This window comes from Fukomys damarensis, unplaced genomic scaffold (assembly GCF_012274545.1).
Source record: "Fukomys damarensis isolate Sample0158 unplaced genomic scaffold, DMR_v1.0_HiC HiC_scaffold_29, whole genome shotgun sequence".
Lineage (NCBI taxonomy): Eukaryota > Metazoa > Chordata > Mammalia > Rodentia > Bathyergidae > Fukomys > Fukomys damarensis.
The window spans coordinates 22,813,157-22,828,146 of NW_022900941.1; the positions used below are offsets into that span (position 1 = coordinate 22,813,157).

The following is a 14,990-nucleotide window of genomic DNA, read 5'->3' on the forward strand; positions in this document are numbered from 1 at the left end:
TTTTCAGTTTCTCATATTTTTTTCCTCTCCCTTCTTACCTTTCCCCCACCCTTCCCACTTTCCCTACACCTTTAGCCCTTTACTTCCTATTTCACATTATTAATTATCTCATTAGGATCCTGTGTACTATTATGGTTTTTCACACCAAAGAAACTATTCGGTATTTCAGTTAAAGAAATCTCTGTATGAACATTAAAAATAGGGAATCCTAAAATGAAACTAAAAAGGAAAGTAAAAGAGAAAGGCAATGATGTAACATTAAAACAGTCCTTAATTCTGGAGATGAAAATGGTCCCTGAACATATTTAAATTGCTTCTCGCTCTTATAGTCTTATCTTATTCTTTTTTTCATTATTTAGAGAATACTTTATTAGTTTCTGTAATCAAACCTACGTAGATATGACCTTACATATTTAGTACAATGTGTTACCCCTGAACACATGGAAAAAAATTAAAAATAAAAATAAAAACAAATTAACATTTCTAGACCAATATGGTTGTCCACTTCTGTACAATGCCAACTCAACACAGTAAATTGGGATGACTTTTTCCAAAGTTGGCAGCAATAATGGAATGTGCTGAATGTATATAATTTTGTTCAGATGACTGCAGACCCTGGAAAAGCTGTTGCTGCTATTGATGCATAACATACTATTATTAGTCTTCTTATATAAATATATAAATATATATATATATTCTTTTGGAGAGATACTGAGAAGAGGAATGGCTAGGTCAAATGGGATTTCTACTTTTAGCTTTTTGAGAAATCTCCATAGTACTGTCCACAGAACTTTTTCTAGTTGACATTCCCACCAACAATGAAGAATGGTTCTCTTTCCCAACAATTTATTACTATTTGATTTTTTGATGACAGCCATTCTTTTTGAAGAAGGAATATTAGTGTTGTTTTAATTTGCATTTCCATAAAGGCCAGAGATGTTGAACTTTTTAATGTTTTGACCATTTGTGCTCCTTCTTCTGAGAAATTTATTTTCAATTCAGTTTCCCATTTTTTGATTAGGTCATTTACTGGGATTGTCTATTTTTTTTTTATTTCTTCGTGTACTCTAGATATTAGTTCTCTATCTGAGGCATAGCTTGGAAAAATATTTTTACACAATCTGTAGGTAGTCTCTTTACACAGTCGGTTGTTTCTTTTGCTATGCAGAAGCCTTTTGAGTTTAAATTATACCATTTGCTGATATTATTTCTTGTGCGATTGGGGATCTGTTCAGAAAATCTTATATCTATGTCTTCAAGAATTGTATCTATTTTATCTTCTAGCAGGTTAAGTGTTTCCATTTTAATATTTTGATCTTGGATACATTTTTATCTTAATTCAGGACATGCTGAGAGATTCAGTCTTCTATATGTGTGTAGCTGATTTTCATCACCATTTGCTAAAGAATCTCTTTTTGTTCCAGCATGGCCCCTTTGTCAAAGGTCAGACAGCTAAATCTGCATAGGGCTGGTTCTGAGTCCTTTATTCTGTTTCATTGTTCCACATGTCTTTTCTTGTGCCTGCACCATGCGATTTCTGTCATTGTAGTTTTGATATAAAACATGAAATTTGGGATTACGATGTCTCTTGCTTTGCTCTTCTGGCCCTGCTTTTACTATTTTGGGTCTCTTCTCATTCCATATGAATTTTAGGGTTGTTTTTTTCTAGTTCTGTGAGGAATGTTGTTGTTATTTGGATCAGAATTTTACTGAAGCTATACAACAATTTTGGAAGTATGATAATTTTTACCCTATTGGCTCTACATATCACGGAACAGAGAATATCTTTCATTTTTCTGATATCCTCTTTGATCTCCTTTTTCAGAGTACTGTTTTCATTGTAAACATCTTTCACTTCATTGGCTAGGTTAATTCCTAAGAGTTCAGGTTTTCTTGATGATGCTGTGAATGGTGTTGCTTTAGTACTCAAGGTTTAATAGCCAGAATAAATCAACTATAAAACTAACTGCAAAATGAAATAAAACAAAGTAAAATATTTAAATAATTTGTTACTGAAAAATATTACATTTATTAATTTCAAATTATATTAACTGAAATGGGCTGAATATTATGTAAAGCAAAATAGAAAATTCTATAAATTTATTTCTGACTTCAAAATTCATATTACTTAATTGGTAAAATAAGTAAGGAAAGAATATAAAATCATCACTCAAACATGTGATCATGTATTTTCTGAACAATATATTGTAAAGACACAAAGGGGAAATGGAGAACAAGTTTTCTTAGAAAATGTTTTAGTCAATAAGGAAAGATTTATGTTAGTAAACCTCTAAGAACATCCTGGATTTTTCAAGATAAAGATGGGAAAGTATTAACTAAGTAAAATAAATAAATAAATGAAAATTGATGATTTGTGGGTTCATAGCAGTCTAATGAAGCTTTTGGTTCCTTTCTCAGAAAGTTTTTAAGAGTACAAAAACAGAAGCTTTTATTAAAAGTGTATATAAACATGAAAACTAATATATTAGAATGTCATTATAGAAATTTAAAAAGAAACACTTGGATGCAGTAATAAAATGCGCATTTTCTAATTTTAATGGCATAAGGTTCAAACTTTACTTGATAAACTACTTTAGTCTTTATTGTTGTTCCATTTCGTATTGGAAAAACTGGAAGAGATAATGCCCAGAGAATGAATTTTATTAACATATTTGATAACTATGTCAAACAATTGGCTAAATGATGCTAATTGTGGAATTAGTAGTGATTGTCAAATTCTGAACATAAATAATATTTTGTGATATGTGCAAGAACTTCGATTTGCATATATGTAATTTGACATACAATAATATATCTTTCATTAGAAACAAATAAATAGTTCCTGATAACCACGTGTCGTCTGTGACACACATCACAAATGGAAGAAACATCAATTTGTATGTGGAAATTAAAGAAAATAATGGTGTACAATTTACCGAAGTTCATGGACCATTGCAGACTGTGCATTCACATGGGGAAGCCATCATTCTCTGTGCATTTAATGAGTATGAGGTACACTAACAACGTAACTAACTCATGCTATGTTGTTACTTGAAATGCGAAAACTAAAGCTGAAGAAGTTTTACATAAGTCACCGAGGGTCATACACATAACAAATGATAATGGCAAGATTAAAACTCAAATGTGAGATTCTAAAGCCTTTGCTTGCTTTGCCCACCTACAGAATGAGCAGAAGGTTAGGGATGTAAATCCGTGGTGCTGCACCTGCCTGGAAAGCACAAGGTCTTGAGTTCAATCCCCAGTACCACGCCCCTCAATAATAGAGAATCAGTAGAATGTTATAAATGGACAGTCTGAAGATGAACACAGTCAGAGAAAACCATTGTTTTTATGAAAAGCAGAAATAATTGGAAGGTGTTACAAGGATGGGATTTGGGGGTTCTACAAAGCATTCTCAGAAATAAGGTAAATGCTTTAGGAAATTCCAAGTAAGCTAATAGAGGGCATGATAATGAAAGAAATATTTAAGGGGAAAAATCTAGTGTTAATTCAATGCATATGAACAGTGAGAATTATTGTAATGTTTTCTCATCAGAAGATTTTGGAGTAAGTATACAATGATTTACTAGAGTTAAATATTGTATTTAAAATAAGTTGAATCCTGTTGCTGGTTTTCTTACAGTTTTCTATTAGCACATCCCCATATTCAGGATCCAGAATCTATTCTTAAACAAAACAACACATGCAAAACCCCTACTTACCAACACTGGTGCAACTTTCACCATCCACATCCAGCTTCCAGCCTTCATAACACGAGCATTTGACCGTGTGTTTGTGTTGCTCACACACTTGACTGCACTTTAGGTGATTGCTACAATAATCCACAATTTCACAGGTTTTATTGTCTTTGCTGAGTTGAAGGCCTTCAGGGCAGGAACAGATGATTCCTCTTCCCGGAACTACTGAACAGTGGTTGCTACAGCCTCCGTTGTTCAGGGAACATTCATCTATAGCAGGAGAGGAACAGATGATAGATCATATCAATTGTTTTCCTCAGTTAAATAATAACCCAGAATATAATTCTCTCCAAGCCTGAAATCATCCGGACATTAAAAATAAAAGTAAGAAAGCCCATTTTGGTTTTATTATGAGAATGGGTACAAGTAGTAAAAGAAATAATCTAAAGGCAAAACTTAATTCTATGCGATAAATAATGGGAATGGATGATTTTTATTTCTACAAAACTATGGAGTGTAGATTTTTTTAACCCACAGAGATAAAATGTCATCAGTAGTATGGCTATAATTGAAAAGAATATACTGAGCCTTTCGACAGCTGTGCTAACCAGATGTAGACATCTTACAAGGAATGTAGATTCATGAAGGATTTGAATATTTAACTTATGTTTATAAGCAATTATATGCATTAGTATACAAATATACATACTATTTTTTCTGCATCTACAGTGAAAATGCAAAGATGATTTATTTATATTTTACTGGCTGAAGGTATTTATGTATTTTTTTTTCCATTAAGTGTATTGGTACATTTAAAGCAAACAATACAGTTACATTCATCGTTGGGATCTTGTACCTTTACATGATATGTCTTGGTTCTTGTTTTTTCCCCATACTCTTGCCCTCCCTTCAGCCCCTTCACCCTTCCCTATTTACAAAGACTTTGTTTCATATGTGAAAAAATGGAAAAAAATGAAGGTATTTATTTTTAAGTTAGGAAAGTTGTACATTATAAACTAAATATTAGTTATTATGATTAATTCAGTGAGATCGTTGATATAAAGTAAATAATATGCCCAAAAGCCAAAATTAAAGTTGTCCTCGTATTTTGGATGAAATAATGAGCAACTAGTAATTCCTGTGTGGAAATAATCAGTTTATAAAGTAAGAGACCTCTTCTATCATAACATGCATATGCAAATATATTTTATGTAAATATGTGTTATACATCTATGCCATTACATTTCAAATATATTTGCCATCAAATTACATATTCCAAAATGGCACAAAACATATCTGTTGTTTACCATTGTGCGCACAGTGGATCCAGAATCCATCGCTAATAGTGGTGCGTATTAAGCACTTATAAATATTTGATAAATAAAAATAAAATAAAAATTTCTAAAAACACACAAACTACCCCAAAATTAAGCCAGTATTGTCTACTTGGGAAAATTTCAGTGTGACATATTCATGCCCTTAAACAGATTAATGCAGAGTAATTAATGCTTTTGCAACTACACTATTCCTGAGCACACTGTACTTTTAGGTAAATAGTAATAAAGATAAAAAAGTTTTGACTTTCTTTGCTTGAAAAATATTTTTGAGTGCTTCTCAGAGCTAGTTTAATAGTTGTGTTTTGAGATGTGCTCAAAGATTGTTATCTAATAAGTGCTAAGCTGCTCTATTATTTACTTGTCTACATGAAATATTTCCTGGTGTCTATAGAAACACATTCGTATTTAAAGTTAGGCTGAAATGTGAGGCTTTTATAAATATTTTTACATTTAAAAATTTCTGTATGGGTCAACTTTTGCCTATATTATTTGTCATCATCAAAAAAGTTATAGTAATAAAAAAGGAAAACGTTTGCATTAACAATTTTCTCTAAGAATTCAATTCAACTTTGCTATTATTATAGAAGAAAAATAGACTCATTTTTTGGTTTCTCCAAATATGTTTGCACACCAGCAATCATAATCATTTCAAAACAGCAGTCATTTCAAAGTATCTGCCCCATTTTATTTCAATTGACATTCTTTTTCAAGAGAATTACTGTAAAGAAATGTCATTGTGCCCAGCAGGTGAGAAAAATTGTTTCAATGCTTTTAGCTTATTTCAAATATCACTGCTCCTTCATACTGAAATGTCTCTCTCTGATGCTGAGGAATTAAGTGGTAGAATTTAGAAAAAATGAAATTCACATCAAAATCTAAAAACTGAATATATGCATTTAATATCAATATTTACATGGCTAATCTCTCATCAGTTGTACTTTACACTTAAGTCTGTAATTAATGCTGTAACTTTTAAAAAACTTTATTATTTCCTGACAGAGCTCTCAATGATCAGACTCTGGTTGGGATCCTTTAAACAAACTTCTCCAGTAGGCTTGAATATGGGCTTAGAAAAATTGCAGATGATCAGTATAGGTGATTTCAGATACTCCCCTTTGCCAACACAATGAAAAACTTACATAAACACTAGAATATAGTACTAGCTCATAATGTAAGTCCTTCTTAAGAGTAGTTATTTTGGAAAACTTGCAATTAAAATCTAATCTTTCCTCCTTTGAGATGTAAATCTTCTGCTATCCACAATTGACTTCTCAAAGACTAAGGGACTTCCTCTTGAAATGCAAACATTCATTCAGCTAATTCCTTCTCTCCCCCAGCTCTGAGCTCTATGGACACATTGCTAAGATGTGATGTCACTGCCTCATTGCTTTTTTCTTACCATACCCTAGGATTTAAACTTTCTGACCTTTTATTTTAATGAAGATCAGTTCAGTTGCCAAGGGCTCTTTTTCCTATCACAATAATTATAAAATCTATCCTTACTCCTTTAGTGTCTGACTTTGTTTATGTTTGACATATTCTTAATGACTAGGATAAAGAACTCTATTCTTCATGATGCAAGTCTCTTCTCTGAAGCATCTATCTTCCTTGAAGTCATTAAAAAAATTTCCTCTGGAAAGATCTGTGTTACTAAGATTCAAATATTAATTTTCTTCTGCTCTCTCATTCTTTATATATATTGCATATAAACATAGAAGGCAGTTCCCAGTATTTGATTTTGGTTTCCATTGTTCTACCTCTCTAGTCTTCACCTCTCCGAGGGGAATATATCCATGAAGATCAGTACACCCTCGTGTTGCAATCAGGTTAACTCTACATATCTGCTCTGGTCTGTCCACAGCTAGATTCTTTGTAATATCCTCAACTCCCTGTAATCCTCTGAAATGTCTAAGCTAATCTCTTATCTGAAGAATACAAGAAATAGATAAGCCAAGGGTGACTTTGAGTGTGTGTGTGCATGTGTGTTGTTACTGGTGATGGAACCCAGGCTTTGGCAATAAGCTGCATCCCAGCCTTTTTTTTTTTTTTTTTTTTTTTTTTTTCAGTACTGGATGGAGATCAAACTCAGGACCTTGTGTTTGCAAGGCAGGCACAGCAAACTCAGGACCTTGTGCTTGCAAGGCAGGCACAGCACCACTGAGCAAGATATCTGCCCCCACTCAGCTTATTTTTAATATTTTATTTTTTGAGACAGGATCTGGATAAGTTTCTTTCTTGTAGCAGTGTACTTACGTAATGGATTTACAGCCTGCTTTTGCAAGAGGCACTGACTCTTCACTTAGTCCTACCCAAGATGATGGATAACTAAAAACAGTAAAAACTTGACACCTCTGCTATCATTTCGTATTTTTTCCTTTGCTACCTTAAACTATGGATAATATTCTGTTAAAATCTGCATGTAGTCACTGCAAGAGTATTTGTCTAATAGTTAGTGATGTGGTAGATTAATGCTAGTGCAAACAACTTGCAGAAATATATCAAAGTCATGGAAACCCAGGGCACACGTGCAAAGCAAAGATTCAGGATGACTCTGCAGTTCCTGAGCACTGTACGTGAGACCAAAGAAGTGTCATTTTCAATTCTTCCTTTACATCTGATGGGAAGCCATGTGGATCCTTTGATTAGGGTAGTTTAAATCTGACACCTTAACTTAAACATTTTCTTCCCTTGCCGCAATTCTTTCCCTATTTAAACCTGAAGCCCACGGCAGTATGTTGTAAAACTAAGCTGATACAGGATTTATCCCCCCTTATCTTTCCAGTGTGGCTATATGAATATTAAATCCCTTTCCTATTCTGGGTATAACAGGTCAGGCTTGTAATCCTAGCACTCTGGAAGGTTGAACCCGGCTGACCATAAATTCAAGACCAGCCTGGACACCTTAGTGAGTTAATGAGACTTTATCTCAAAAATTAAAAGAAAATAAGGAAGTGCCGGTGATATAACTCAATGCAAAGACACTGAGGTCAATCCCAATGCTGCCAAAAAATTATTTCCATACTACGCCATTACTTTTGCTGTATATTATTATTTTGAGGCAGGTGGCTATACCTAATCTGCTGAGACCCCCAAAGTCAGGGCCCCAGGATAGGCCCACAGCGGCATTACAACCTTCATGATGTTACAGAGGACAGACTTAGAGAAAAGGAAGTAAATATAGAAAAATAAATTTTGTCAAGTTTGTGTTGTAAACTTTTGTTTTATAATTTTATTTTTAGGGGTTTTTGTTGTCTAAGTCTCTTGTTTACTTAGCATCAGTGAATGAAGATTATCACATTTACTGTTTCAAGGTTATTTTATACAGTTAAAGAATCTTTGAAAGGATGTTTTATTGCATAAATTGAAAAAGAATGACAGTCTTTTTATATCACTCAATATGCTATTAATGTTCAATCAATATAGAAATATAGCTTTAAACTTAAATGCAGGTATTTTCTACTTTCATTCAGTCAGCTTCATCATTTCATAAAGCCATTTTCTCACAACCTCAAGTCATCTCCTTACTGTTCTTATTGTTTTGTAAACTCATCTTCATTACTCTATTGATGCCACCTGCAGCATTATCTAGACAACATACCTTTAAAGCTCTCCTTGATAAATCTCTATTCTTCCCAAAGAGGAGAAAATGTAATCTTCTTTTATATTTGGTGTTTGACATCAGGGAAATGGCTAGTCAAAGTGACTTTACATCTCAATACAACCATCCTTTAACTAGATAAGCACACTAAATAAAGCCATTGCATGAGGGCTAAACATTTGAGAGAACATGCAGCTAACTGGATAATATTAAATTTGTCTCATTATCCAGTCTCTTCTTTTCCCTCAAAAATACATTTGTATTTCAATGATTATTAGGTCTATAAGAATGCATAGAATGGTAGTAAACCCCATCCCATCGGTGGAGAATAAAATTTCCCTGTTTCTGAGTGACACAGTGACAACAACAATCATTTTCATTGTGAGAACAGCATGAGATATTCAGAGACTTAAATGATGCACATAGCTCTACAATTTTTAAATGAGTTGGATGCAGACCAGCTCTTTCCTGCTTTCAGATATTTCTGACCATATTTAAAATGTGTGTATAGGTACATAGTATCTGAAATATACAGATAAAACTCAATGCTAAAATTACAATAGAAAGGAATGAATTGAAGGAATTCATGTTCTCATAATAGGCAACACAACTACTCTGAAAGGTTCTCATTTTCAGAGAGAGAGAAAAAAATCAATTAAATATGCAATACCACAGAGATTGCCTTCATCAGACCCATCAGGACAATCCCTTTTCCCATTGCAGAGCTTCTCTGGCTGCAGGCAGACTGAAGTATCATTAGCACAAGGGTACTTGGGTGGGCCACACAAGAAACTGTCACAGTCTTCTTCATCTGATTGATCTTCACAATCGATATCGCCATCACATACCCATGCTTTGTTGATGCACCTCCCTTAAGAGAACAGAAAGTACATGCATTTGATTTGTATTTAGGTCACTGTAAGAATGATTGGCCATTGCTGTCTTTAATCACAGGCAGAATTACATGACATTAGCAAGAAATCTATTTGCTAGTAGTTTAACAGTTTCTTTTCCTGATAGTATTTAAATACTTCTTGCCTTAAACTGATCTTTGAACTTAGCTTTGAATATTTCTTTAGTTTCAAGTTATTTTCCTGTGCTATTAAAAAAATTATATGACTTTTTCAACATTTAATTTCAATGCTTTTAGAAGTAAATTTCAAAACACATTTTTATGTCAGTGCATTTCATAGTACTAAATTTAGTGATAATTTTATCAGTGTCTACATGAAGTCTAAATTTAAGTAAATATTCCATTTTAGGAGTATTGTGCCTCTGTTTGAACTTATAACCTCAGCATTTCAACTCCTCACAACAGAGAATGCCACTTCATAGAAGAAAGTCAATTTTTATTAAACTAACACATGTATATAGATATCTTTCATAGAAATAGGTTTTCTTTCACTTACCTTAAAAGGAAAAGAATAAAATGATTATTATGTAGCAGCATGCTTCAAAAGTAACAGTGTGGAACAAATAGAGAAAAATGGTCTCTGTTTTTTGTCTAAATCCTTTTTGGGATTTCAAATTATTCTTATTTCTCACACTATTTTTAAATTTTAAAAATGTATTATCATTCCTATATCATACATTATTATGGAAAATTTTTATTTTTAAATTTTTTTTTGGTATCAGGGATCAAACTTGGATCCTTGAGCTTGCGAGGCAGGTGGCAGAACCACTGAGATAAATCCCCAACCTTTATGGAGAATTTTTAGAAATATCTAAGTTAAATACAGGTTATTTTCTGAACTTATGTTTCTGACCACTGTTCCTTCAAATAAAGACATAAATAGAAAAAAAAGAAAATATTAGACAATATATTTCTAAGTCATCATGTATTCAACTGACTTTAAACTTAAAAGGCTACTAGTTTTAAAACAATGGAAATATTAATGCAAAAGAGTTTATAATTGGTATTACAAATGTGTTAATAGTTATGTATACTGTTATATGTTAAACACACATGATTATTTCCATTGCAATAAAATATATGTGATATTATTCAATATTAATTATTGATAAGGTAGTCACAAAGGATGACATATACTTCATGAATAGATTTGATGTAAAAGGAAAAATATTTTAAAATCTAAACATTCATGAATAAAATGAATATTAGTTTTTATTCTTCTGAAAATATTGCCTAAGGTAACTGGATAATAAAAAGGAATGCGATAAAACAATAGAAAGAGTGTTATTATATGCAGCTAATATAATTATTATGAAATCTATTAAAACAATACAAACTACAAGTAACTAATAATTCAAATATAGGAATCTAGTTTCAAAAATTATACAAAAATCAACAAATCTCATGCATGCAAAGTGTATGTAATTTCAATTACCAATTAAAATTAAATTATAATTTTTATTAAACAACACAGATTTATGTAATATTTATATTAAACAAAATTGAATATTCTAAAAAAACCATCAGATGTTAACTTTTTTTTTTTCCCTTAGCAAGAATGACCTGTTATTGCAAAAATATCAATTAGGTCTACATTAATGGAACCCTTTCAAAAGAGTAACAATATCACGGCAACTGTATAAGCTCATCCTAAATTTATAAAACTGAAAAGCTGCAAAAATCATTAAGTATCTTTTTAAACAGAGGAATTGTTGTAAGTAAGAAGTGTCTATGCCAAATAATTAGAAGCAGTTTAAGTAAACAGTAGTTAAAATATTTTATGAAAGAATATCAATAAATAGGACAATAATCAAAAACATCAAGGCATCAGAAATAGGCTCATTTATGTAAGTGGTTGTAATACTAAATAGTACTTAATTGAGAAACGGTGTGCAACATGTCCAACATACATGATGACATGTGAATTCCAGAGGGCTTGTGTGGCACTGCCTCTATGGCCTTACTGGTTGCAGCTCACAGTCTGTAACTTTCTTAGACAGGCATTCCATAGTCCTAACTGACTTTTTAGGGTCTTTATTTTATCTCTGGCTTCAATCCCACAAATTCATGTCAGGGACTATTGCCTGGATTCTTAGGTCTTCTTTTGAAATCTCCCTGACCTCATATCTCTTACATTCTGCATGCTGATAACACCAGCATCATGATGAAGAATCCAAGATTTTCTCTTGGTAAAACAGTTGCTGCGTCATCATGGACCATGGCTGCAGTAGTCTTTAAGGGCCTGGATGTCAAAGCATAGTGAAGGGGATCTTAGCAAGCCAACTCCCTCAGTGGCCCTTTGAAGCCAGTGTTTCAGAGATCTGTTCTCAAATTTCACGCCACAACCTAAATTTTAGCTAAGCCTTGGAAATTCCTCATCCAAATCATCCAGTCTATCACCCTAATTTTACTTTGCTGCAGTCTAAGAATATGGGAAAAGTGCAGACAAATTTTTGTCAGTGTGTAACTAATCTGTCAATGAAATCTTCATTCACTACTGATACCACCTGAACCTGACCTTTCATGTTTTAATTCCTATCATCATTCTAGTCTTTTAAGATCTGATGAGACTCACTCATCAGGCTGTTAAGAAGGCCGCTGAGGCCTCTCTCACCTGCATTGGCAAATCCTCCAAACTGTTTACAAAGGCTTCTAAGTCAGGTACAGTGACAGCAATGGCCCAACTCCCAGTACCAATTTTCTCTATTAGTCACTTTTCTATCACTGAGACACAATGCCTGACAACCATAAATTAAATTAAAGGAATAGTGGTGTAATTGGATCATCCTTCCAGAGGTTCCAGTCCATGATGGGAAGGTTACAAGGCAGGAAAAAATTGCAGAAGGATATAAAAGGAAGTAGAGAAAAGGAACCGTTCCAAAGAGAAAGGGATCAGGCAACATATATAATACCCAAAGTTTCCTTTCCATGGCCCAATCAGGTACATTTGATATAATTTCTTCTCTATTAGAGATATCAAGGTCAAAAAGTTGGATAATATCAAAAAAGTTTGACAAGAATATAAAAAGTAATCCAAATGCTAGAGGCTATAAGTAGACATAACTTTTCTGTATAAAAATTTTAAGAAATTTAGCAAACAAAAAAAACCATGTAAGATATTATGATACTGTCTAGAGACACAGTCCTTCACCACAGAAATTCTAAATGTAGAAAATATTTGATTAATATAGCTACACAAATGCATAAGATGATAAAACTGATATATATACACACACACATACATGCCGATATATATACATAATGCATATATTGCTGCTTTGAATATAGTAGGAAATGTCTGGTTACAGTTTAAATTATCATTTCAAGACTTGTGACATGCAATACATCTGTATTCTGAAATTATATGCTTGAGTAAAACAGAATGAGTACCTGCACACTTTAATGAAAAACAATCTTTACGTCAAATTTTAAAAGGCATAGAACTGAAGATATGTCTGCTTTCTTTTTTGTTAAAATGGACTTACCTCTTTATCAATCTATTATAATTAATTTCCATAAATGTGTAAAAGTAAGTACACTCGTCCCTCAGTATCCACGGGGAATTGGTTCTAGGAACTCCTGAGTTTTCCAAAATTTGCAGTTACTCAGGTCCTTTATAGTAAAGGGTGTACTATTTGGACATAACCTATGCACATCTACTCACATACTTTGAATTACTTCTAGATTACTTATAATACCTAATACAATGTAAGTGTCATTTTAAAAGTTTTCATATATAGTGTTTAAGGAATAATGACAACAAAAGTAGTCTGTAAATTTTCAGCACAGATACAATTTTTTTCAGTCTTAGCTGTTTTAATCCATGAATTTCAGATCCCACATATACAGTCTGAATGAATGTTAATATTCTACTTATTCATGAAGTGGTTCTGGCAGTGTTATGATTTATATTTAGATGTCCCCCAAAAACATCATGCACTAAAAGCTTGGGCTTTGGGGATTGGATCATCATGTGATACCCATCAATGAATAGTCCATTGAAGAGTTTATAGCTAAGTAAGATGCCGAGATGTGTACCCTGATCAGAAGAGGTGAACCACTGGGGGTGTGACCTGAACAGATATATCTCCTACCCTCCCTTTTTGATCTTTCACTACTTTCCACTGCCATGCCATAAGCTGTATCTTGTCTATTATGCCCCTCTACCATGTTGCCCTGATTGGAGTCAGCTGACTATGGACCAAAAATCTCTATTAACTGAGACAAAATTAACCCTTATTGTGGGTATTGAATATTGTATCTCAGAGATAAAAAAGAATGAATATTTCATAACAAGAGAAGTGAAGCCATTGCTTTGATGCTAACTGACATTGTGGTTCAAAATCGTTTGGAACAAGCTTGAGGGAGGAATTTGGAAAGATATTATGATGCTGGCTGGAGACATAGTACTAGAATGCTGTAAAATTGAGCTTAATGGGCGTTTCCAGCCAAAACCAGAAGATCAGAATGCTGATAAAAAAGCAGATGGAAAATACTAGGCTCAGGTGGTTTCCACTGGTAACAAGGACTTCACTGGCACGTGTATTACCAGCCATATGTATTATGCTCTGGTGGAAAATTAGTCTACATTTTGCTCTTTTTAGGGAGACTAGGGTTAAGGGAAAGAGACTAATTAATCAAAAGGAGAAAATTCCAAGACTGTTAAATATTCAGGCTGTGGCTTGGGTACTGTTGGGGATATTTAGCCAGTTCCACCTAAGAAGCAAGAGCAATGAGCTCAGATGGATAATTTGAAAAGTTTTGATTTGGCCAGAAAGGAAGTTCTGGTAGAGTTGGGGCCTATAAAGATGAAACAGAGAAGAGATTGGTTGCTATAAAGACTTGTATTAATATTTGGCCTATGACAATCAGAAAAAAATGGCTTAGAGCATATGAGGAACCATTAAGGTCCTACTCTTTACGGACTCAAAATTGCAAACGTAAGACTTTGCTTTTCCCAAGGCACTCTGCTGGAGATGGGCTGCCTAGGTAGTTGATTTGCTGGAATTCAGTTTACTGAGCTCAGTTGTGAGTGTGGGGTATTGTGTTCAGTAAGGAGAAAGTAACTAAGACAAGAATGTTATCCAAGAAGTAATTGCCTCTGTTAAGGAAGAATGATATACAAGACATTAGAACAGGAGGAATTTGGACTTTCCACTGAGTGAGTACTTTTATGTTGTTTTACTAACCCTCTATCATGTATCTACATATTTTTCCAAAATATCATGGCTTATTTAAAAATAATAAGGATGAAATGTGCATACATATGACACAAAGTCTGCTACATTGGACATATCTATTATAAAATTATATGTTGAGTTGAAGTAACTTTGGGCCTTACACTTTCTTAAGAGTCTTAGGAAACAGAACCCTCTCCAGGTCATAATCTAGTTAAAAAGAAAAGATCAGTGCATAACATTAAAATGTAGTCTACAATATGACAC

The 14,990-nt window shown here is 33.2% G+C and overlaps 1 protein-coding gene across 2 annotated transcripts in view; it reads right to left on the reverse strand.

The window, feature by feature from the left end:
- The window catches only part of Lrp1b (LDL receptor related protein 1B), a 1,779,190-nt gene that overhangs the window by 619,098 nt on the left and 1,145,102 nt on the right, over positions 1–14,990 (reverse strand). For both annotated transcript variants that reach the window (XM_033757153.1, XM_033757154.1), the window contains exons 22-23: positions 9,304–9,504; positions 3,723–3,968 (exon numbers count right to left, since the gene is read on the reverse strand). In XM_033757153.1, coding sequence (XP_033613044.1) covers positions 3,723–3,968; positions 9,304–9,504 — 447 coding nt within the window. The remainder of the gene's footprint in view (positions 1–3,722; positions 3,969–9,303; positions 9,505–14,990) is intronic.